At 41.0% G+C, this 24557-nt stretch overlaps 1 protein-coding gene across 4 annotated transcripts in view; it reads right to left on the bottom strand.

Annotated features, from left to right (window-relative positions):
• CACNA1C (calcium voltage-gated channel subunit alpha1 C) overlaps nucleotides 1-24557 on the bottom strand; it is a 535824-nt gene that overhangs the window by 85066 nt on the left and 426201 nt on the right. For 2 of the 4 annotated variants that reach the window (XM_040345319.1, XM_040345321.1), the window contains exons 30-31: nucleotides 12335-12418; nucleotides 1491-1520 (exon numbers count right to left, since the gene is read on the bottom strand). In XM_040345319.1, coding sequence (XP_040201253.1) covers nucleotides 1491-1520; nucleotides 12335-12418 — 114 coding nt within the window. Of the gene's footprint in view, nucleotides 1-1490; nucleotides 1521-11728; nucleotides 11813-12334; nucleotides 12419-24557 lie in introns of all 4 variants that reach the window. The other 2 variants (XM_040345318.1, XM_040345320.1) reach the window with 1 other exon arrangement.

Genomic DNA, 24557 nt, shown 5'->3' with positions numbered 1-24557 from the left:
TGCGTAATTCAGTGCATATATGTTAGCAGCATTTTGGCAATAAATTAAACCTTTTGTAAAATCAGCTGTGCTACAATAAAGAAGATTGAGGCCTTGATTAAGACCATGAAGTTGACAACAAAATATTGTCTCAGACTACAAAATGGTTGCTAACTTGTAAGGGTAGCAGGATCGCTTTAATATCTAAAGATATTGCAAAGTTTAGATATGTGATGTATGTGTGTCAACTATTATTATTATTTTATTATTAAATAAAATTATTATTATATTATTAAATCCACAGGGAAAAGAATCAACCTTTACCCTATTTGGTATACTTTAATAAATTAATTAGAAAAATATGAATTTGGACTGACCGAGAAACAAAGCCTATCTGTCGATTGTCCACCATTTAAATCATGGTTAATCTATGTGCCCTCTTAATTATTCCTGTTGTAATTCCTGCATCCTCTGGTTAATTCCGGTGACCTCTGTGTAAATTTTATATCCTCTGGTTAATTTCTGTGGGCTCTGGTTAACTGCTCTGGCCTATGGTTATATCATGTGACCTCTGGGTAAATCTTATATCCTCTGGTTAATTCATATGGTCTCTGGTTAATTTCTGTGCCCCAGGTTAATTCATATGACTCCTGATTAATTTCTAGGCCTCGGGTCGATTCCTATGACCTCTGTTAAATTTCTTTGGCCTCTGTTTTTTTTATATGACCTCTGGTTAATTCTATTGGCCCTGGTTAAATTCTATGGCCCCTGGTTAATTCCTGTGGCCTCTGCCTAATTCCTGTGGCCTCTGCTTAATTACCATGGTCCCAGGTTAATTCTTATGGTCCCTAGTTATTTTCTATGGCCCCTTGTTCATTTCTGTAGTCCCTTGTTGATTCCTAAGCACGGTCCTTTGCACTTGTCACTGGAGGGCACACAGCATACAGTCAAGTAACAAAATGTTGTGGTTCTACCAGGAAGCCCCTATAAAAAAGCCTGCTTTTGTGCATTATATAAAAGTGGAATGAAAACTGAGTGTTTTTTGACTACTGCAGCTTAAATGTTTTCAGGACAGCTTTTGAAGACATTTGAAAGATCAGAGATTTGGTTTGTAAGGAAGTCTAACTGGACAGTCTCACAAGCTCTTATTCTGGAGCATTAAACAATAATTGCCTTTTGTCTGCAACAAAAACTCTGCCGATTCTGTCCTCTCCTGGTTAATATGGCTTAAAAGTTTAGCCAACTTTCATTTTGTCTGCCAAACTTGCCCAAGCGGAGGAGGAGTCCAAGAGAAAGCTTACAAAGTACAGAAATTAATACACAATAAACCACACAAGATCACATTTCAAGAGACACAAGTACAACATGGCGGCCAAAGGACATGCACAGAGACTGGACAAGGATCGGAGATAGAAGAGCCCTGAGGTCAGGGGGCACACAGCTGTGACACGTGTGTCAGAGAAGAAAATAAAAGTGGGGGGCACAGTGCTCTGAACGGATCTTGGTCTTACCATATTGTGGCATTGAGAGTGTTCACCTGTCTTTAAAGAAAGGCAGACAGAGGTAAGATGTAATACCAGCTAAATCCACACGGGGGCACAGTACAGCAATATGATTAACAATGAGGTGGGGTGGGGAGGGGGGGGGTAGCAGGAGAGGAGGAGGAGAAGAAGGTAGATAGAAAGGACAGGAGCAATTTTGGGACAAAATACAATCAAATAGTAAACCCTGTACAGTTCTGGAGTTTGGATCTCTGCCACAACTACAACACCCATCTGCCATGCTGACTGGATGGACTTGTGATGAATGTGGTTTAAATCTGCTGCCAAAAGAAGTTACCCAAGAGATGGAGGACTTTGGTAAAAGGTGGCCTGTCAACCTGCTACAATGTGGTCAGCCAACTTAATACAAGGTGTCAAGTTAACTTTCTACAGTGCAGCCTATCAAATTTCTACAATAGTGTAGAGAGATTCTTTGTTGAGGAAAAGTCATATACAAGCTTAGGAGACCATGGGAAATTTTAAGCAGCTTGGTTGAACTTCTAAAAATCAGTACTGATTAATTGCTAAGAGTTGATACACATTACTACATTTGTGAACCCAATGGCTCCCTCTGGAATGAAGTACACAAGTACAATGTAATAGCAATGAAAATGATCAATGTGGGAGCTTAAAGCGATCCAAAAGAGTGTCACATGCTGAGGACTTTGCCATTAGCAGTAGTGTTAGAAGATAGCAGAGTATGGAGAGAGTATTAAGTGTCTTCTATCACTGTATTTTTCTTTTAAGGCTTAAATTCGTTTAAGCGGCTACTTCTTGCTACTTGTATACCCCATTCCATAGGTAGGCATTTGCTCCATAATTGTAGCGATTGATCACTACTCACACTCACAATCAACCAATAACAATTTCAGAAGTGCAATTGTGCTGACATCTGTAGGAGCTGAATAAAAGCTGATGTTTTAAGGGTGCAGGGACCAGAGTGCCCCTACCAATTCTGTCTTCACCACGCTGTGAGTCTCTGACTTAAAATGAACACTAAGCACAGTGAAAACACAAATTAATTATTAAAGGGATTAATCTAGACTGAGAGAAGTGTGGAGGTTGATATTCCTGACCTCCATCTAAAAATGCTAATTGCCTGGTTGTCTCTGGAGTCAACCATTTCTAAAACACTGACTGAAAACAATAATATAGTCAGTGAAGTCACAACACCTAACCTCCATATCTGCTCCATGTCATATTTAAAAACTGTTTTTACTTTATATACTTTAAATAATTAGAATGAAGTTGCAATTTTAAGATATTGGAGATCTTAATAAAATATTTTTATTTTTTATCGTCATACTTACCTGTAAAAAAAAATTCTTTGAGTACATTATGGGACACAGAGTTAGGCTAATAATCATTACCTACTGGATTATACACCATCTCTAGATGAATGGACACTGGTAGGCAAAGTCTTAGACAGAAATGATCCCCTATATAACCCCTTCCATACAGGAAGTACAGGAAGTAGTTTTGTAGCAAGCACTGAATCCTCAAAAAAGAGGGGAGTGATCTCTGTGTCCCATGATGTACTCAAAGAAAGGGATTTTACAGGTATTTATGATGAAAAAACACTATTTTCTTTTTCATACATCATGGGACACAGAGTTAGGCTAATATTCATTACCCACTGGGACGTCCCAGAGCAATAGCCTTGAGGGGAGGGAGACACCCTGCCAAACAATAGGCATCAGACCTTATATGGCAGCCAGCAGTACACTGTGGCCGAAGCCGAATCCTCGACTGCTTGACTATCCACTTGAAAAAATATTGTGAAAGTATGCACTGAAGACTAGGTAGCAGCCTTATAAATCTGAGCCACAGATACCCGATGGCAAAAAGCCCAGGGTGTTCCTACACCCCTGGTAGAATGAGGGAGGAGCTTTACGTTTCAGACCATAGGCCTGAGTGACCAATTGACAGACTCAATTGGCAATGGAAGCTTTGGAAGCTGTCTGCCCCTTCTTGGGTCCTTTTGGTAAAACAAAATAGTAGTCTGATCCTCGAATCTCCGCAGATCTAGACAAATAAACCTTAAATGCCCGAACAACTTGCAAGGAATGCAGTCGTCTCTCTTCTGCCAAACGAGGCTGAGAGAAAAAAGAAGGCAAAATAATGTCCTGATTTAAATGAAAGGATGGAACAGGTCGTAACACGACCCTGTCGTGGTGAAGGATCAAGTATGGTTCCCTGCACGAAAGGGCCACCAACTCCGACACCCTTCTAGCTGAGGTGATGGCCATCAGGAAGGCTAGCTTGCGTGACAGCAAGTCTAACGTATAAGGTTTGGACCAGCAAATGGGAGGCTAAAGGCTTTTGGAAGAATACTGACAGGGTTGAAATCTGACTCTGATTGTACTCAAAGCCAATCTGATTTCCACAGCTGACTGTAGAAAAGAGAGAATTCTCCCAATCATGTATTTTTGAGGATGCCATTTTCTGGCTTCACACCAAGCAATATAAGTTTTCCAGACCTTATGATAGATCTATGATAGACAGTTTTTCTAGCAGTCACTATGGTAGACACCACTGGTCCTGAGATGCCACGGTCCTTCAACATCCTGGCTTCAATAGCCATGCCATCAAATTTAGAGACTGTAAATTGCAGTGGAATATAGGACCTTGAGACAGTAGATTGGGGCTACATGGAAGCGTCCATGGCCTGCTATTGTCAGTCTCACAATCTCCGGGAACCAGGACCTTCTGGGCCAGGCTGGTGCCACCAGAATGACTGGAACCCCCTCTCTCTGAATCCTGTGCAACAAATATGGAAGGAGAGGGACTGGGGGGAAAGCATAAACGAGGGAGCACTGGCTCCATGCAACTACCAGAGCATCTGCTCCGATTGCCAGAGGATCCCTTGTTTGGGACACAAACTGCTGTAGCTTGTTGTTGAACCTGGATGCCAATAGGTTGACCTCTGGCCATCCCCACCACTGGCAAATTTCCTGGGTGTAAGGACCATTCCCCCAGGCAGATCTGCTGGCGGCTGAGATAATCTGCCTTCCAGTTATCTACTCCTGGGATATGGACTGCCGATAGAATTGGCACATGTCCCCCTGCCCAGGCTAGTATGTGGTTCACCTCCTTCAGAGCTGAATGCCTTGGTGATTTATATAGGCCACTGCAGTGACATTGTCTGACTGAACCCTGATAGGGCAGTCCTGAAGCTCCACTGTTCAGGACCATAGGGCTGGACATACTGCCTGTAATTCCAGGATGTTGATGGGCAGGATCTGTTCTGTCCTTGACCATTTCCCCTGAGCTGTGAGCCCCTCTAGGGTTGCTCCCCAGCCTGAGAGACTGGCATCTGTAGTCAGTACTCTCCAAGTTACCAAGAGGAAGGATCTTCAATTTCTCAGGTTCTGATCCTGCAACCACCAGTTTAGGCTTAAGCGTGTCCGAAGAGATAAGAACATTGGATAATCCAGGGCTTGTCCTCTCCTGTTCCAAGCCAACAAGATGTCTTGTTGTATAGGCCTGGAATGGAACTGGGCATAGGGCACTGCCTCAAAGGAGCACACCATCCTTCCTAGAAGACTCATACAGAGCCGAATGGAGGGTTGTCATGTGCCCCTTATCTGACGCACCTAATCCTTTAGGGTACAGATCCTTACGGGTGGCAATAGTACCCTTGCTTGGACCGTATCTAGGATCCAACCTAAATACTTGAGACTTTGAGCTGGTCTCAAGGCTGACTTTTCAGTATTTATGACCCAGCCTAATCTTTCCAAATACCGCACTGTGCAGGTAATGCTCTGTTCTAGGGCGTGTAGTGAGTGATCTCTGAGTAGGAGGTCGTCCAGATACCCGAGCACAAAGATCCCTTGGGCCCTTAAAAGACCCAGTACTGGTGCTAGGACCTTTGTGAACACATGGGGAGCTGTGGCAAGCCCGAAGGGTAGAGCCACAAACTAAAAATTAAGTTTCTCTACTGCAAATAGCAGGAACCTCTGATGAAACTGAAAGATAGGTACATGTAAATACGCATCCTTTATATCGATGGAGGCTAGAAAGTCTCCAGTCTGGAGCGAGGCTACAACTGAGCGGACAGACTGCACCTGAAAGGACTGGATAAGTAGATACAGTTATCTAAGCATATAGAGCCTGTGTCGAATAGATCCGATCAATCAATCACTTGATTGATTTAAGAACTGTTTGTGGGACTAGAGACCTGGAGCTCAGAGAGCTCAAACGTACGTGCCGACACTGGTAAAAAACTGATGTACTTCCTGTATGGCAGGGGTTATATAGGGGATCACTTCCTGTCTAAGACTTTGTCTACCAGTGTCCATTCACCTAGAGATGGCGTATAACCCAGTAGGTATTGAATATTTGCATTACTCTGTGTCACATGATGTATAAAAAAGAAACTATGTTTTTAATAAATTCGCTTTTGATGTGAATTCCTAAAATTCATTCCTTGCTTTGCAACTTTTAGTAATACATGAATTATATTTCTTTATTTTTGCTGTGCTCCCTCTATTCTCCAGCAGTGGTTGATTTTAATTGTGCTGGAATATGAATCTTGTGCATACTGACCAGCACAGGTGAATCAAAATCAAGAATGCTATATTAAGTGTTATAGTGTATTGAAATCCTAAATTTTGATTTGCCACCAGAGCAGGAATCGAGGGAAATCGTCCAGTGGGGACATGTGATATGGTAACAAATATCTAAAGGGACCTCTCACTTTGGAGGAATTTCCTTACACTTATTGTAGTCTGCACAGACAGGAAATGTAGGGAATGCTCAGCAAGGCCCAGGTTTGTTCCAAACCTAGAAGGAAGATGCCACTCCTGCCAATTGTGTTGACTCAATCAGCTGCAGCCTGGGCATTACCTGTTCTGTACACAAGAGGATAGGATGCTCGTGACATCATTGACTTATTACCAAATTCATGCTTATTCCTTCTCCTCAAAAATAAATAAAAAAAAACTAAATTTTGTGGCTTTATATAAATAGGAATACATTTGAAAATATTTAGGCAAGAGTGGGCAATTGTGAGGTGAAATCTAGGGATGTGCGTCATCTTCTTTAAAGGCCGCCTCCACCCAGAACTCATATTTCAATATTGTGTGGTTTGCCGGCAAGCTGTATAATGTTCTGACTTTTTAAATATCTTGGGAACCCCAGTTTTCAGAAATCCACATAATGTCTGTTTACATCAGATTTTACAGTCCCATCCAACACAACCATTAAAAAGCCAAAGGATTGTGTCATGGTCACTGCATGAACTGGAGAACACACAATAATTGACCAACTGCAAGAAAGACACCTTCTTTATGGCCTTGTGGGAGGGACAGGGGCACAGACTACTGTTCTACCCCACATCCAAAGGGGGGTGGAGACACAAATCACTTATGGGAAATATCACCATTGTGGGAGGAGAAGAGACAAATTACCGCAGGGAAATCTCTCCATTGTGCAAGGGGCAAAGACACAAACTAGCGAAGGAAAAATCTCACCGTTGTGGGAGGGGTGGACATATAAACTACTGTAAAGAAATTTCACCATTGAATGATGGGCAAAAGCACAAATTACTGGGAGGGAAATCATATCATTGTGGGAGGGGCAGAGACACAAGTTACTAAAGTAAAATGTTACCATTGTTGGGGGAGTGGAGACATAAACTACTGTGGGGAAATCCCTCCATTGTGGGAGAAGCAGGGGCTCATAGTACTGGGAGAGAGATTGCATCTTTGTGGAAGGATGAGAGACACAAACTATTGTAGGAAAATCGTATTACTGTAGGAGAGATGGAAACACAAAATACTGCAACAGTGTAGGGAGGGGGGAACAACACGAACTACTGCAGGGAAATCGCTCCATTGTGAGAGGGGCAGAGACATAAATTACAGAAGAAAAACAGACACAAGCTTCTGTATGGAAGATCTTACTGCTGGAATCCCAAAGACAAATACATTGGCAGTCCACTCAACCTACTGGAAACCACATCCATTGCAATATCAGATTTGGGAGGACCAGCCTATTAAATCTACATTCGATTTAGGCAAACTTATTTAGCTACAACTAAACCTAAACAGCGCACACAAGCAGAGACAGTACTTTATAAATGCCTCCACCGGGGTGACCCGTGTAGTACAGAAGAAAGGTGATAGAAAAGGGCAAGGAAGAGGGTGAGGTGAGACGGGAGATGAATTTCAATAGAAATAAACTTTTCAGTTTTGTCATATTTGGTGACATACAGAGGTGACAACCCACAGCTGCCTGGCTACAAGTTTATGAATTAAAGGGCTAAAAAAGGTTCATCAGACAGATTATCAGTAATATACTGGGGGGTACATTTCTACACCCAACTAACTGTCTGTTATTACTAACACTTTTAAAATAAACCTTCAATCAGATAATATGGTGAATGCTCTCCTGAGAATACTACTCCGGTGTTGTCATGCTGATCTGATGGCTTCAGGACTTTCTGAGTCAATGACCCAACAAGCTATCAGATGAGGAGTTCTCAGACACTCCCTCTTTCTAATGTATATGCTTGTCTCAGGTCAGTGATTTGGAAAGATTTGAAACTAGAGACAGTCAGGGAATTGATATTCGTAGACAAAGATCAGCAGTGACAAACAATATATTACTTAAAGTAAACCTATTAATACCCTTAGAGAAAGAAGTCTTCCATTTAAAGTTTTAGGTTATTAATTCCCAAAGCACAAGCCCCACCTAATAGCACACCACAATGCCGAGAGTTGGCATTGCATTGTGATGTCTGGTGGAGGCATAGGTTTTGAGGACACTTCACTTAAAAAAACTGGCATGAGCAGACACATGGTCTTACAGCCAAAACATTTTTTCTTATTTTTGGATGTAGTGGGAAAGTATTAGAAACCCTATTGGGTTTTTATTGCTATCTGAGATTCTGTTAGATAGATTTTCCATTACTTCCTGCCCTGATGACAATGGAATTGAGGGGCAATCTTCAACAGAGAAATGGACTCATCATGTTTCAGGGGCCAGAGACCACCCCCTTCAACAGGGCTTAAAGATGGAAAAACAATGTACAGTAATACCTTGGATTACAAGCATAATTAGTTCCAGAAGCATGCTTGTAATCCACAGGACTCATAGGAGTCAAAGGACTCATATCAAAACGAGTTTTCCCATAGGAAATAATGGAAACTCAAATAATCCATTCCACAGCCACTGCTGGTCTATGCAGTACTGTATGTAGCCAGAAGTGTGGGGGCGCCGGTGTATGCAGTACCGCATGTGGCCAGAGGTGCAGGGGCGCCGGAGACACTCGGGAATGGAGTGTCTCCGAGCATCACCGGAGCCTCACACATCTGGCCAAATGCGGTACTGCACACCCCAGCGGCTTGAATACTGCTGGTCTTGCGAGACAACGATCGCAAATGGAATCAGGATTTAAAAAAATAATTGCTCGTATTGCGAAACGCTTGTAAACTGCGTTACTCGCAATCTGAGGTTCCACCGTATATGGACTGGACTGAAATACAAAGTATGGGCTTACTTTACTTCTCTCACAACACGAGTTACATGCTTGTTTAGTCTAGGGGTGCAGGGATAAAATGTATTACTTTTCTAACTCCTGGCTCTGACAGGTTTCCTTAACCGATGCGACTGGACCTCTGTAGCATACACTCTAAGCAGCTTTGGCCCAAAGTCACATGATCACCTTCTCACATATAAAGCAGGGTTAGTAGCCCTGCACTGTGCATGATGATGCTGAGGCACTGCTCATAGCCCAGAGCTTGAGAACAGCGATGGAGCATGCCGTACTGAGGCATAGAGTAAGTTACACACCTTCTCTGTACCTATAGACTAAGCATTTTACACCTTGCAGTATGAGGGGGGGCCCCACTGCAAGAATAGATTTTATTTGATTCTCATCGTTCAGCTTTCATACTTTGTATTTTAGTCCAGTCAATGTACACTGTTTTTTCATCTTTAAGCTCTAATTAAGGGAGTGGTCTCTGGACCTCAAAACATGTTGGGCCCGTTTTAAAGTCTTTTATTTTATTATACATGGTTATAAATTTGCATCTGGGTAATTAATCTGTGTCATGGAGCTTTCATCTCAGACCTTTTTTTTAGAGTCTTGGATAGCATTACAAATCAGAATTATACAGGGGTTCCAATTCTTCTCCACCCCATTCAAAACGTAGAAAAAGAATTGGCCTTACATAGAGGTTAGTTTTAATGAATAAAGGGAATACAATTGCTGTTAAAAAAAAGGAAATGTCTATACATGCCTTTATCTACCTCATTTTTAGCTTAGTCTACTTATATCTATATATTGGTGAATTATAATACAAAAAAACACTTTGTTTTAACCATCTTGATTTTCCCTAGGTGCTCTACTATTTACAGGAATTCAGACAAATTTAAAAGCAGTTTTAAAACTCTTTTTTAAAACTAGGTATATGGAGAATGTGCTAATTTTTTCTTAATGTAAAACTGTGGTAGCCATATTTTTTAGCAGACTAGGATCTGCTGATAGGTCTTTCCTTAACTCCTGACATCAAACTGACAAAATGGCTACCGACACTACACGTAACTGTGCTTACTCAGCAAATACATATATATATATATATATATATATATATATATATATATATATATATGCATTTGCTGTGTAAGCACAGTTACGTGTAGTGTCTGTAGCCATTTTATAAAGAGAGAGTCTTGGGCTTCTAAAAAAGGGCCTATGAGTGGGGGAGGTAGCCCTTTTTAACCCTGAACTATTGGGCTGGAGAAGGGGAAGGAAGAAAAGGGGGAGCCCTGTAAAAAAGGAAATGGTTAATCATGCTAGGTGACAGATAAACAGAACAGAGCCACAACTGTATAGCAGGAACTGGCTGGGGTCCCCTGGTTCCTGGGGCACAGATGGAGGTCAATGCAATGTTTTAAATATGGAAAGAAAAAAAATTAAAATAGAGAACAGCTTAACGATGAAATTAGCCTGGTTAGTGATTCTATCAACATGTGATCTGAAGGGTTAGAGCACAATATGGCCTCTGAAAGTTGGGGTCCTGGACTGTTTTTACTAAATTGATCAACACCACTTTCAGGCAGGCAAGCAATAGAGGGAAAAAAATGATATCTATCTATCTATTTGGACATTCCTACAGTTTTGTACATTTGTGTGAAGTGGACCACCAACCAACCTGACAGGTTTGGATATCTATCTGTTTTTTTTTTGTTTTTTTTAGGTCTGTGTCCCACCAGAACAGGAAGTATGATGAATCACCCCAAAGGGAAGAGATAGCACTGATCACAGCAAGTTTCCCCATTGGGAGATCTTGCCTAATTTCCTGTCCTAGTGATCATGCAAGAAGTGAGGGTAAGGTCTCATGCACACTGGGTGTTTGCCTTTCGTCTGGCAGATAAAAAGCAGTGTCAAAAACGTGCTTAGAGCCGCCTTTATGCAAGCACGTTTAGGTGTGTTTAAGTGTGTCAAGCGCTTGGCGTTTATCCATTTCATTGGCCAGAATATAAATGTATTCTGGCTATTGAAATGAATACCCAAGAGCGTTTAGACCTGTTTGGTGTTTTTTTCTGTTAAAATCCTGCTGCTCCTGAACGCACAGGCAGTGTTTTTTTTCTAGAGGCTAAAAAGAGGCCTCTAGAAGCGACATTTAAAACGCCCAGTGTGCATGAGGCCTTATTCTCCCCATTAAATGAATAGAGACCATTAAATAATGGCAGAGGTTCCTCATTTCCTCATTACATCCACATCTAAAGTTTTTCTGGGGTTCAACTTAATGTCCCCATGAGCCCTGATTTTATACAGCACTGCCAAGGGTTTTGGCACTGCATAGCTTAATGACAGTAACAATAAGACGTCACCAAAAACAGTTATGACCTTATTTAATTCAAGCACTATTCACAGAGGAATTAGTGTAGGCCAAGATTAATCTGTTTTTTAATTAACTTTTTCGTCAGTGCCTGTGACTCAATCCTTCTGTGTCAGCAAGCCAAAGTGACTCCATGACAGCCCAATCCTGCTATACAGTTTATATCATGCCAGGAGGAGCTTATGCAAGAATCCTGAATGTTTCCAGAAGGTAACAGGAAAATCAATAGAAAATAATCAGAAAAACATAATTAAAGTAAGAAAACAAAGTAAAAGAAAAAGGAAATGATAAAAGACAAACGAAGGGGAAAGGGGGGTGATGCAGTCACAGTCACGGAGAGAGAGGTAAGTTACTTACGTTTATTTCGGTGATTGCTATATCAACAATGCTACCCACTACTATAAGTGCATCAAATGTGTTCCATGCATCACAGAAATAGTGCTGAATGGAAGCCCAGGAGGTACGGGAGAGTGAACAAGAGAGAGAGAGAGAAAGAGAGAGAAAAAAAGAGAGAGAAAGACAAAATCAAAGGAAAGAAAAACTAAAAAAGTGTGAACAAGGGAAAAAAAACGCAAAAATAAAGAAGTCTAAACAAAAGAAAGAAGGTAAAAAGGTTTTAAGAGGCATCGTAGTGATATGTTTTGTCTCCTCTTGTGTCTCAGCTACACATTTGACACTCCAGTAAAGCAGGATCAGGAGGAGACGAGGGAGAGAAAAACCCTGATCTACCCCCTCCCCACTCTAACTGGCAGGGGGCACTCTGGGGATTTTCCCTTCCCTCTCTCCCTTCTCCCTGGAGGGAAGGTGGGGTTTTGGGAGGGGGGGACTGAAATACCACTAGAAAGAAACTGGAAGGAAGGTAAAGATAGCCCCAAACCAGCATGGAGAAGGGGAGAGAGAAGGAGTGAGGGGAGTGCAGGGGGTGGAAGAGAGAAAGGAACAGACCTGCCCCGAAATACTTACACTGGTCTCGCTGAGTATGACGTCAACTACGCTGCCAATGACGATGAGAAAGTCAAAGACATTCCAGGGGTCACTAAAATAACCCTACATAGGTCAGAAGGCAAGGCAGGGTGGGGAATTAAAAAGGATTGTTAGACAGACTCAAACATGGAAGCAGCACTGCACAACCCCTCCTTGCCAGCAGAGCTTGCCATCTAATGCCATGCAGAGCGCTTCTGGCAGCAAGAGGGTCAGCCATCATCCCATCCCTCAATAGCCCACCCTCCCCCCACCCATAATACCAAGCAGAGCCCAGGGATCACAGTGATTCGGACATTAGGATAGATTAGCTAATGGTGAGAAGTGGCAGATGTACTTGCTCCCAGTCTACAGTCTATAAAACATTGGGACACACCGTGTGGAATTGACATAATGGGTGCACATTGCATTTTTGGTCATGTTACACTATGAGATTGGTCTGGTCTGTAGTATCGATGTTTAAAATTACTTCTATATCAGAGGTGCGCAATCCATAGAATAAGACTCCAACTGTACATTATCAGCAACTAGGGTGCAGATCTGTAACAATTTGAAATGGTATGTATGTCTTTTGGGGTATCAGGTCAAGCACACTGTAGAATTTAGGGGTCTTGTCTTCATAAGGATTGCACATCGCTGATCTACACATCATACCCCAGTCATGAATATGAGCACAGCCTATTTCAAACTTTTATTAAACAAAGGTGATGGGTCCACTTTCAAGGACCAAACCAAGCTGTGATAAGAAAAAAAAACATTAAAATGCACTTTTAGATGAAATATGGATAGTAACAGGCAGGATGATTTTTTCAGTTTTGGGTCGGCTTCTTTTGTTGCTCAAAGACTTCAGTTGTGAGATCTTCCCCCTGTTTGTGTCTCACCCCCTCCTACAAGAGCCATAATGAAGATGTCATGCTCTTGTACCTGCACACCTACATTGTTTACTCTGCATTATGCAGAGGTCATTGGAGGAGGGTAACACTATCATTTGGCCTTATTAGAGGTTTGGCTGCTCTGGTGGTAAGATCTCGCAACCGTAGGCTGTAAGGAGCCAGTATGGGACTCAACTGGTTAGTAACGAGTCAAGCATGAAATATCCGTTTTGTATGGTGTTGTCCTTTGTAGTAAACCTGTCACAATCATGGGTCATTAAAACTATACAAATGATAACAGCATGGGGCAGCAAGGGTTGCCTTCTTCTGAAACAGTCAGTAGATCCAGAGATATTAAGGCAGTTGAATGTATGTACATATCTTGGCTTTAAATGCAAAATGTGAGCCTGGCCCACCCCTATCAAATTAAATGATTTCCAACTGGTAAGTGAAGAAACAGATCACATGAAAGAACTGGTAGGAAGGTTTGGATAAAGTTGAATTATCACAGGCTCAGTTGAGATTTGCATAGAACTTCAGCTACCAATATTTCTAGATCTACTAATCATTTTGACCTCAGCTCTGCATTGTTTGACTAAATATATACTCAGTATAAATTGTTCAGGTTTGTGATAAGCTACTTTGGGTTTGTATGTGGTGGCTCTCATTTATCAAATCAATGGTATAGCTAGTAGTCGTTAGTCACATTCAACTGTATAGGTGTTTTTGGATTTCTCCAAGCCACTGAGAAAACTGAGGAAGTGGCTTGGAGAAGCTAGGAAAGGCCTTCAATGTTACAGAACAAATACAGTTAATTGTGTCTAAGTATTACAAGCTACTTTAAGTAATACCTATAAATTTCACTTACCTTTTCTGCCCAGTCCATCTGATGCTCAAAAAGCCAAATTTAAGTGCCTAATCTCATCTGCTCAAGTAGGGAGAATTCTAAATGCGTCACTGGGAGATGTGCTCAGCATTCTCCCTACTGGAGCATGGAAGTGACAATATTTTGGGTCTTGACAAGCTGCGGATCAGAGCAGAAAAGGTAAGTTTATGGCACAGAAAACAGGAATGCAGACAGACAGATGGAACAACAGTGCAGTATAAAGTATATAAGCTCACACTGGGCAGAGCACAAACACATAAGCACACACATGAAGAACGTATGAACCATCTGGAAAGTTAAAGCAATGTATCAACAGTGGCAGACAAGAGCAGAAGCTGACAGGATATAATGACTTAAATATTGAGCCCCATGAAGTTCAGATAAAAGAATAAGATTACTGACAGAGCTTTAAGATTTTTTGCAATACTTCTCACAACTTGATCTAGCTCTACCACTTAGAGTGAACCCACAAAAGTACAGTCACTACTATTAGACAGTAAACCCTTAGATGTACACGCCTCTGAAGACAGTTGAATTTTTCTCATAGACCTACATTTTAGGACTAAGCCCCACTCATTTGTCATTACCATCTGAGAATGTCAAGTGGACAATGAGGTTGCTTTGATTTGACATGGTGAGCTTGTCCCCAGTGTTTGGGAGTAGTTGAGCCCTTAGTAAGAAGGGAAAGCCAGTTTCAGATGGATGTACAAAAACCTTACACCTTCTTCTGTGAATAGGGAGGAATCTAGCGCCACAGATATTGATGGAGTCTGAATTCTGGTGAATCAACAACATTTTTTATAAACGAAAGAGGGACAAGCAGCGCAGATCTATAATCCCACAATATTGTGATTTAACCCACTACCTCAAAACTTAGTCTATATAGCTAGACGTATTAGATTGTAAGCTCTTCAGAGCAGGGCCCTCTTAATTCTCTTGTATTTCTTTGTATTATAACTGTATTGTCTCCCTTTTATATTGTAAAGCGCTGTGTAAACTGTTGGCGCTATATAAATCCTGAATAATAATAATAATGTGCAGTGTCATGAATCCAACAATTATATGCAATTATATACAATATATAATATACAATATCAAATAAAGTGCTTCATATTATTAACCAATCTGTAAAGAAATCATCGACATAAAGTGCAAATGCTTAGAGCAAAAAAAATGCCTTCTATTCACCAACAAAGTTTATAAGTGATCCAAAAAAATCATATGTGATCAAAAAGATGAAGTTCATTTAAAATCCCACAACAGAAAAAAAGGACTTGGCTGGTCAAATTATAAACCAGTAGAAGCGCTCTGTGTTCAACATCAAACAGGAAGACTCCCCACGAGAAGGTTTATCAGTAGCAGCAGAGTGGGGAGTCTTCATGTTTGATGTTTAACAGTGCTTCTGCTGGTTTCTAATTTGACCATCCATTACTTCTGGTGAGTCAGTTTGGGGCGAATGATGAAGGAGCACACCGGGTATTTTCTACACGATTAAGATTTCCATTGATTGGATTTCTGACCACCTCATTTGAACTTTCTGTTGTGGGATTGTACATGAACTTCATCTTTTGGATCACATGTGATTTTTTTGGATCACTTATGAACTTTGTTAGTGAAAAGAAGGCATTTATTCTTGCACTATGCACTTTTTTCATAGTGTCAGCACACACTTCTTGCATCATTTGCAAGCATTTGCACCTTATGTCATTGATTTCTTTACAGAGATTGTCTGTTTAATAATATCAAGCACTTTCTTTGATATTGTATATAATTGTTGGATCCATAATACTGCACATACTGTACGTCTAGCGATAGACTAAGTTTTGAGGTAGTGGGTTTAATCACAATAATGTGGGATTATAGGGCCAGATTCAGGTACCTGCGCTGCGGCGTAACGTATCCCGTTTACGTTACACCGCCGCAAGTTTTCAGCGTAAGTGCTTGATTCACAAAGCACTTGCCTGTAAACTTACGGCGGTGTAACGTAAAGGCGTCCGGCGCAAGCCCGCCTAATTCAAATGGGGCGTGTACCATTTAAATTAGGCGCGCTCCCGCGCCGGACGTACTGTGCATGCTCCGTTTTGAAATTCCCGCCGTGCTTTGCGCAAAGTGACGTCATTTTTTTGAACGCGACGTGCGTAACGTACTTTCGTATTTCCCGTCTTACGCAAAAATTTTTTTTTGAAATTCGACGCGGGAACGACGGCCATACTTTAACATGGCTCGTCTAAAGTTAAGCCATGTAAAAACAGGCTTAACTTTGCAACGGGAAAAAATGACTAGCGACGACGTAACAAACGCGAAAACCTTCATGGATCGCCGTAAAAGCTAATTTGCATACCCGACGCTGGAAAACGACGCGAACTCCACCCAGCGGCGGCCGAAGTATTGCAGCCTAAGATCCGAAGGCGTACCAAGCCGTAAGCCTGTCGGATCTTAGCCAAAAGCCGTCGTATCTTGTTTGTGAATCACAAATTAAGATACGACGCGGCAAATTTGAAAATACGCCGGAGTATCAGTAGATACTCCGGCGTATCTCTTCTGTGAATCTGGCCCATAGATTATAGCTTGTCCCCCTTTCTTTTATAGACTTTCTTCTGTACATCCTCTAGTGCTGGTTTCAGTTAACTGCTAAACTGTCCTAACTTTAAGAATAACTCCCACCCAGCTGCCATTACCTTGTCCAATGACAGCGTTTTAGAGGCCAAAGAGGGTGCTTTGAATGGACAGGGTGGGGCTTACCTCCAATATGAAGGGGTAATTGAGCCATTAGTAAAAAAAATCTAAAAAATCAGTTTCAGAGAAGTACACAAAGGAGTGTTTATTTAGGTTAACAAAGTTAATAAGTGAATATTTGTCTTTTAAATATTTAAAATGGCTACAGCAGAAATCTGGCTGTGCTGTCTGCAGGGATGCCTGAACTACAAGACTGGCTGGACTGAATTAAAAATTATTTGGCAGATATCACTTCACATCTCTGTATATTTAGCTATTTGGCTGGAGTTAAGCTTTGAGAAGTTAATTTGGAACATATTACATCTGTGGCTCAATATTTTCTTTATCTGTTGTACTTGCACACACTCTGGAGTTGTGAGTCTGTGACAGTCAATAAATAATAAATTAGCCGTTTTGTGCATTGTTGGTACATTCTTATGAGCAAATATTGAACAGAAAACTTTGTAAAAAATCAATCACTTGTCTCCTTGAACACTGAGGTGGTATCATCATACAAATACTGATTCAAAGCTAAATCAAAGAGACTGCAACAGTCTATTAAATTATTCAGAATAATGAAGGTATCTGTTCTACTGGCCAAAGACCTCAGGGGATAGAAGGATGGACGGACAGCACTAGTGACCAATTTGCCCAAAGTTTTTTTTTTCCATGGACAAGTACATAAAGATGCATGCTTGAATCTACAGTGCCTATCCGTTTATGCCTCGGAAGGGGGAAGGGGACCGGCTGATCATTATTTCCCCAGAGGTGGGGCCAGCTGATCTATCCACTTGGGCAAATGCAAAGTCATGTCCAAGGCTACCTTAAACTGGACCCCCACTCAAATGCTAAGATGGATAAATACAAAAGTAACAGAAAGGGTGACATACTTACCATTCCTGGAGGAAATCCTGCTCCAGGCTCCCTTCTGGGTTGCCCACATGACCAAAAGCCTTGGTATTTGGTCATGTAATCTTAGCCAAACAGAACTGAACAGCTTCACATGGCCAAATGCCTAGGTTAATAGTGCTTTCTCCAGGAAAAAAAAAAGTATTTCCAGCCCTTCTATTACTCTTTATTTATTCAACCCAGGAAGACTGCTAATGTAACTTGAATGACCAAGAAGACACTTGCTTGACCTTTTGCACCAGGTCAAGTGGAGGTTTTAGTTATTTTACTAGCTTTATTACAAGTCAATAAATTATCTGGTGCCCAAGGCTCCAGTTGTTAATAGTAAACATAGAAGTCTTTTTGTTGCTGCTGACCTATGCTTCTCCTGCTTGTTGTTGCTAAAAATACAATAATCTCCCATAATGCAACTGAAGCTATGCCTGGTATACTCCATGTTGTCAATCAGAATGATGTAGGAGGGACGAGTCAGGTACTGGACTTCATCTTATTTTAGTTACATTTAAAAATAATCTATCATGGTAAAATATGGAAGCTGTAACTGACAAGTTTGGAGATGATACCTTAAAAAAACAAGTAGGAAATGGCAACTGCCATAATTCTATTCTATTCCACACATTCAATATGGATGGAGGAATTCTCGGGCTGTGCTATTGTATTCTGACAGTGGGGAGCCATCCTCACCATCGCAACACAATGATCAGTGCTGCCAGTTATCAGTGATTGAGTGTGAAAAACCTGACAGGCTGCTTGTACAGGCATCAATCAGTAGATTGACTTCTGTACAATCAGGGTGCCCATACATGGATGGAAATGTGTCTGGTTCCTGCTGAACCGGACACATTTTGATCAATGTATGGCTGGCTTGACTTGCAGTCTGTGTTGTTTGACAGGACAGAAGACAAACATATGCTAAGGCTGGGATTAAATACAGACACAAAAGCAGCAGAAAACAGGCAAGACAAGGACAATGATGCTAATGTATCTTCCATTGTGACCAGAATAAGCAAGGTTGGATTAATTTAGGATTTCAGATGAATTACAGTTGTTTATAGTCCAGGTCTCCCTATGATGATGCTATAAGGCAGAGAAATATTCAACTTCACAAACAGCATGTCTTAATAATTTTTTTAAATGTGTACTTTCACAGGCTCTTGAAGCATTCAATGTGCCCAGTGGGAAGGATTCATATTTTGCTACTTGCCATGGGTAAATAATACATCTTATTTAACACTCTGCACACTGTTGCACAGGCAGAGACATTCCTAAAGCTATATCAATAGAGGGATACTTGATTTTATAGATTGCAAAATGTGCACATGGATGAAGTCCAGGTGCTGGCTGTGCTGTCTGCAAGGAGGTGCCTGAATGTCAAGGCCGGCAGAAGAGAATTACAAATCCTTTAGCAGGTGAAAGCATATACATACACAGATATATGTATCTGTTTATTTAGCTTAAATTCAATTCTAAAAATGGCTGCAAAAATCTCTGACAAACTGAAGATATCCAAATATGCTTGGACTTTACTCAATATTATAATCAGGTGCCCAGGGCCGATCCGCCCTATAGGCTCACTATGCAAGCTGCTTAGGGCCCCGCAAAGCTGCGAAGAGCCCCCCAAATTACTAGAGGCCCCGCCTGGTGAGAAGTCATTTTCGGCCCCTCACCCTGCTCCTCAACTCGCTGGCTGCATGGGAGAAGAGGTAAGAAGTCAGCACCCCCCGCTCACTTTAATGTAAGATGTCATTTCCGACAGCAGAACACCCCCTCCCCCCGCTTCTCAACTTTCTTTAATGTGACATGTCACTGTCAGCAGCGCCCCCCGCTTCTCAACTTTAATGTGCCATGTCATTTTGCTTAGGGCCCCAGGGAGGTCAGCATCGGCAATGCAGGTGCCTAAGACATGCTGTCCACCATGTTGATGGCATACCCTAGTTAGTCCTACATTAGCTACAAAATATAAAAAAGAGTGAAATTTACTATTTGGACTGTACTTTATATAGCAAATTGTGTTTTAGATGAACACCAGCAGCTAAAACCCACATTTAAAGGACAGCAACCAACAGGGCCTTTGCATAAATTCAACCTAACCTACACAAAATGCTTTGTTAAGGCGAGCATTACATAGACAGCTCATGATACATGTGCTGAAAGAGCAGAGAATCTTCGCTAAAGGAGAATGTGTAATCATTTGAAAAGCAATGTTTCTGTTCACGTTGAATACCCTATCATGTGCAAATTAAATAAGCAAATATGGGTTTGCTTTTCACATGACTGCATAACTGACACACATGATTTATTATGTAAAGATTATCAACTTCCTTAGAAAATCAGTCACTATTTGGCCAAAAGTTTGTCAACACCTGACCATCACACTCAAATGAGCTTGTTGGAAATCCCATTCCAAAACTAGATGCATACAATCAAGGAAATAGTCATGTCATTGTCACTGACAAACACTAGGGTACAAAGATGTTTTAGACCAGGGGTCTCCAAACTTTTCACACAACGGGCCACTTTATTATCCTTCAGACTTTAGAAGGGGCCGGATTGTAGCCAGTGGGTGCAGAAAATGTCCCAGGCCCAGCACCAGTAAGAATAAATCTGGCCTCAGGGTTGGTGGTCAGTAGGAGGAGTAGGGCCCCTATTAGTAGGAGGAAGAATAGTATCCCATCATTGATATCAGTAGAAGAAATAGTGTCCCCTTGTTGGTGTCAGTGAAAGGAATAGTGCCTCATATCAGTTGAAGGAATAGTGCCCCAAGGGCCGCATAAAGGTTAGTAAAGGGCCACATCTGGCCCTCGGGCCGCAGTTTGGAGACCCCTGTTTTAGACAGTTTAGGGAGGGCTCTTTACCTCTTCAGAATGACTGTGCGCCTGTGCAGAAAGCCAGCCCTATAAAGACATGGTGTGACCAGTTTGGTGTGGAGGAACCTGTGTGGCCCTCACAAAGCCTTGACCTCAACCCTACTGAACACCTTTGTGATGAATTGGAACTCTGATTATGAGTCAGGCCTTCTCTTTTAACATCAGGATCTAACTTTACAAATGGGACATAAGGATGGACAACTCCATATTGATACCCATGGTTTTGGAATAGGATGTCCAACATTCTCACATTGGTGTGATGGTCAGCTGTCCACAACACTTTGCCTATAATATAACTGTATACAGCTACTGTAAGTCTTCAGATGTCCCATGGCAACAAGCAAATCTGAACATTCCTACTGCATACTATGTGCAAAGCTGATATTTTCACAGGCCTGCTATATGGTATGAAATGTCAGGAAAGTTAAATTACACGTTGTTGTCCTTAAAAAAATATGAGTTTTCAATATGTTTTAATGATGTGTGATAACAAGTATATTTGTTTGTAAGGTTGACAGTAACAAATGTGGTCATTTTAGATTTAGGGATTTTAGTTGATGTTCCAATTCATGCAACAACCATCCCTTACCACTAGATGTCTCTGCATCTCCACCAACACTAACCCCCTCAACTTCGTAAAGCAATTGAATTTAGGTTGAAAACAACCAAAAGTGTAGAAATACTCAGCTATGTGAGGATGAGGTCTTAGAAGACTCCACCATAATATAATGTCACCAGTTAATGAGAAATTGCAACAGAAATGCCAAAACACATAAAGGTCAAATAAAGTGACTTCACAATAAAACAATGAACTTTAAATCTATAAAAAATAAATGTAAAGCTGGAGGATACGCATTATACAATTTGTGCTGTTCAATTTCCTTTTGATTTGCCTTCAGCCATATCGTGCAAGGGCTTGCCTTACTTATTGCATACAATTTGAAAGTGTTTCGAGTTGACCTCATATTATATGGCTTTGGTAAATCTAAAGGAGAGTTGTACAAGAAAATTGTATAACAATTGTATAAAATTGTGTGTAGCCAGCTAAAGTCAACTGGCATCAGATACGATTCTGTGATCAGATATTGCCCTACATTCTAAATCTGACACCAGACACAACTCCACATTACAGTTTTGACATCAGATATGATAAGATCTGGCACCAGATGTGGTTCTGTATATCATATCTGGCCCAATACATACTTTTATGTATCTCTCTACACACTAAGCCTGAAAGCAGACACAGCTAGGCATAACATATTTGGGACAGATATGACTGTATATATTAGATCTAGTAAGAAATGTGGCTCTGTATATCATATCCGGCACCAGATATGCTTCTGTGAATACAATCTAGGACAAATTAGGGTTAAATATAGGATCTGGCAGCATATCAAATCTGGCAATACATGTGGTTCTAAAGATATCAGATCTGACACAAGCTATGGCTCTGATTATCAGCTCTGATATTGTTGTACGTATGGCTCTACATACTAGTTCTGAAACCAGACACAGATCAACGGACCAGGTACAACTGCACTCATCATATCTGACAGCAGCATATCTGACAATAAATATGGCTGTACATAAATACATAAAAAAAATCTGAAACTATATCAGTTCTGAAACCAGATATTGACCTATGAAAGGCTCCACACACTAGATCTGACACTAGACACAGCTCAGCATAACAGATCTGGCAACAGATATGACTGTACTCATAATATAGAATACCAGATATGGCTTTGTCTATTAGGGCAATAAACGTGACTTTACATACTGTATATAAGATATGGCAGATAAAGGTCTGCAATATACAACGCTGGCCCCAAAGTTTAAACACACATGAATGCCACAGGGAGGAGGCTCTGGTTTGTCGGAGTTAGTTGATTGGGACCATATTACGTTACACCCTAAAAAATGGGTGTAATGTGTTCCTAAAGTTGAACCTAGCCTTTAATATAATAGGGGGTTTACACTGGCCATTGGCACCCCCAACCACCCACCTGCTGCTGCCCCTGGATAATGCTAATGCACATGGGGTAATTAGGGTGTGCCCATGCACATCCGACACACCCTGTTTTCACGCCTATGGCTGGCACCAGATATTGCTGTTTATATCAGGTCTGGTACCAAACAAATTTCCACATATACCTGATGCCTCTCTATATATGAGATCTAACTGCAGACTTCACCCTGTATATTGTATATCTCACAACTGAAGCAGAAGATATATCTCATTGTACAGCCGCTAAAGCAGACAACATGCGTGAGTCAGAAAACAAGAGTTGGCACTAGATATGGTTGTATATTAAGTATCAGATATGGTTTAATATACAGGCTGATTATAACAGGGAATTATTAATCCTAAAAAAATGCCAGTTTATAGTTTAACAACTGCACATGACATATCTGTTGCAATTTTCATTTGTCAGGCTGTCAGAATGGGACCTGGGCTGATTGATGTATATATTTTATATAAAAAAAATAAGCAAATCAAAGTTCATTCTGAAACAGGTTGCTGGTGGGTAAATATGTATAGGTTTATGTATATAAAATACACCAATATTTAAAACACAATAAAGGATCTATTGGTGAACAGCGCTAATGTCGCATAAGTGTCCAGCTTCACATCAAATAAATAAATAAAATGATGACATGGCAGAAATAGTCCTAAAGTGGTAAGTGCTTCTAGGATTAAGTGGGTAGTGCACCCTCCACCAACTCCAAAGCTTCACCAACAGTGGCACTCGACCCCTTTGGGGTTCTCACTCACCAGAAGGATGAATAATAGAAGCCTTGAAAACAAATTATTTTTCACTCAGAACTCCGTCACCACCTCAGAAAGCAGCAGGGGTTAATTCCCAATGTTGGTTCATCTTTTCCCCATGTGCCCATTAGAGGCTCTAATGGGCACATGAGGAAAAGATGAACCAACATTGGGAATTAATCAACATTGGGAATTAACCCCTGCTGCTTTCTGAGGTGGTGACGAAGTTCTGAGTGAAAAAGAATTTGTTTTCAAGGCTTCTTTTATTCATCCTTCTGGTGAGTGAGAACCCCAAAGGGGTCGAGTGCCACTGTTGGTGAAGATTTGGAGTTGGTGGAGGGTGCACTACCCACTTAATCCTAGAAGCACTTACCACTTTAGGACTATTTCTGCCACGTCATCATTTTATTTATGTATTTGATGTGAAGCTGGACACTTATCCAACATTGGCGCTGTTCACCAATAGATCCTTTATTGTTTTTTAAATATTGGTGTATTTTTTATACTATTTTATTTGATGATTTTTCCTCATCTTATACTTAAACAGCTGCTCTGCATATAACTTTATCCTTTGTTGTGCCAATATTAGGTTTTTATCTTTGTCTACATCTATTACCCATTCATTGGGGCTTAGAACCAGTTGATCATACTCTTTGGTGTCGGAAGTGCACTGTGGGCCCCTATTTTGTGCACCTTTCTTTCTAGGTTTATGTATATGTATAGTGTGACTGGGATCACACGTCTCTTATGCTTTGGCCCTCCCACCCCAAGTCAAGGAAGGACAAGAACCAGGAAGAGATCTGATTCCTACGATAGAGCAGTCACAAATGCCAGACTCTTAAATAACTAAAGGAAAAACATTTTTAGTTTTGTATAGAGTGAGGAGGGATTAGAACACCTGTCAGTTTTTATCACTGCCTGTGCCCCCATTAGGGAGATTTACCCTCTCTATTTGTCATGTTTACCAATATCATTGAAAGTAATAGAAAATCCCAAATGTTGGGTTGTCCCCAGAAAAGTATATAATAGGGGGAAATCTAGTTCTGGTGACCTGAGGATTCCCAAGGAATTCCCTTAACTTGCAGAGATTTCCTCTCACTTCCTGTTTGTCTATGGGGCCGGAAGTGAAGGGAAATCTACGCAATGAGACACAGACAGCACAAAAAAAAAACTGACAGGGGTCCCT

Source organism: Rana temporaria, chromosome 3, assembly GCF_905171775.1.
Source record: "Rana temporaria chromosome 3, aRanTem1.1, whole genome shotgun sequence".
Taxonomy (NCBI): Eukaryota; Metazoa; Chordata; class Amphibia; order Anura; family Ranidae; genus Rana; species Rana temporaria.
Note: the sequence above shows the minus strand (reverse complement) of the source record. Positions and strands in the feature narration are given on the sequence as shown.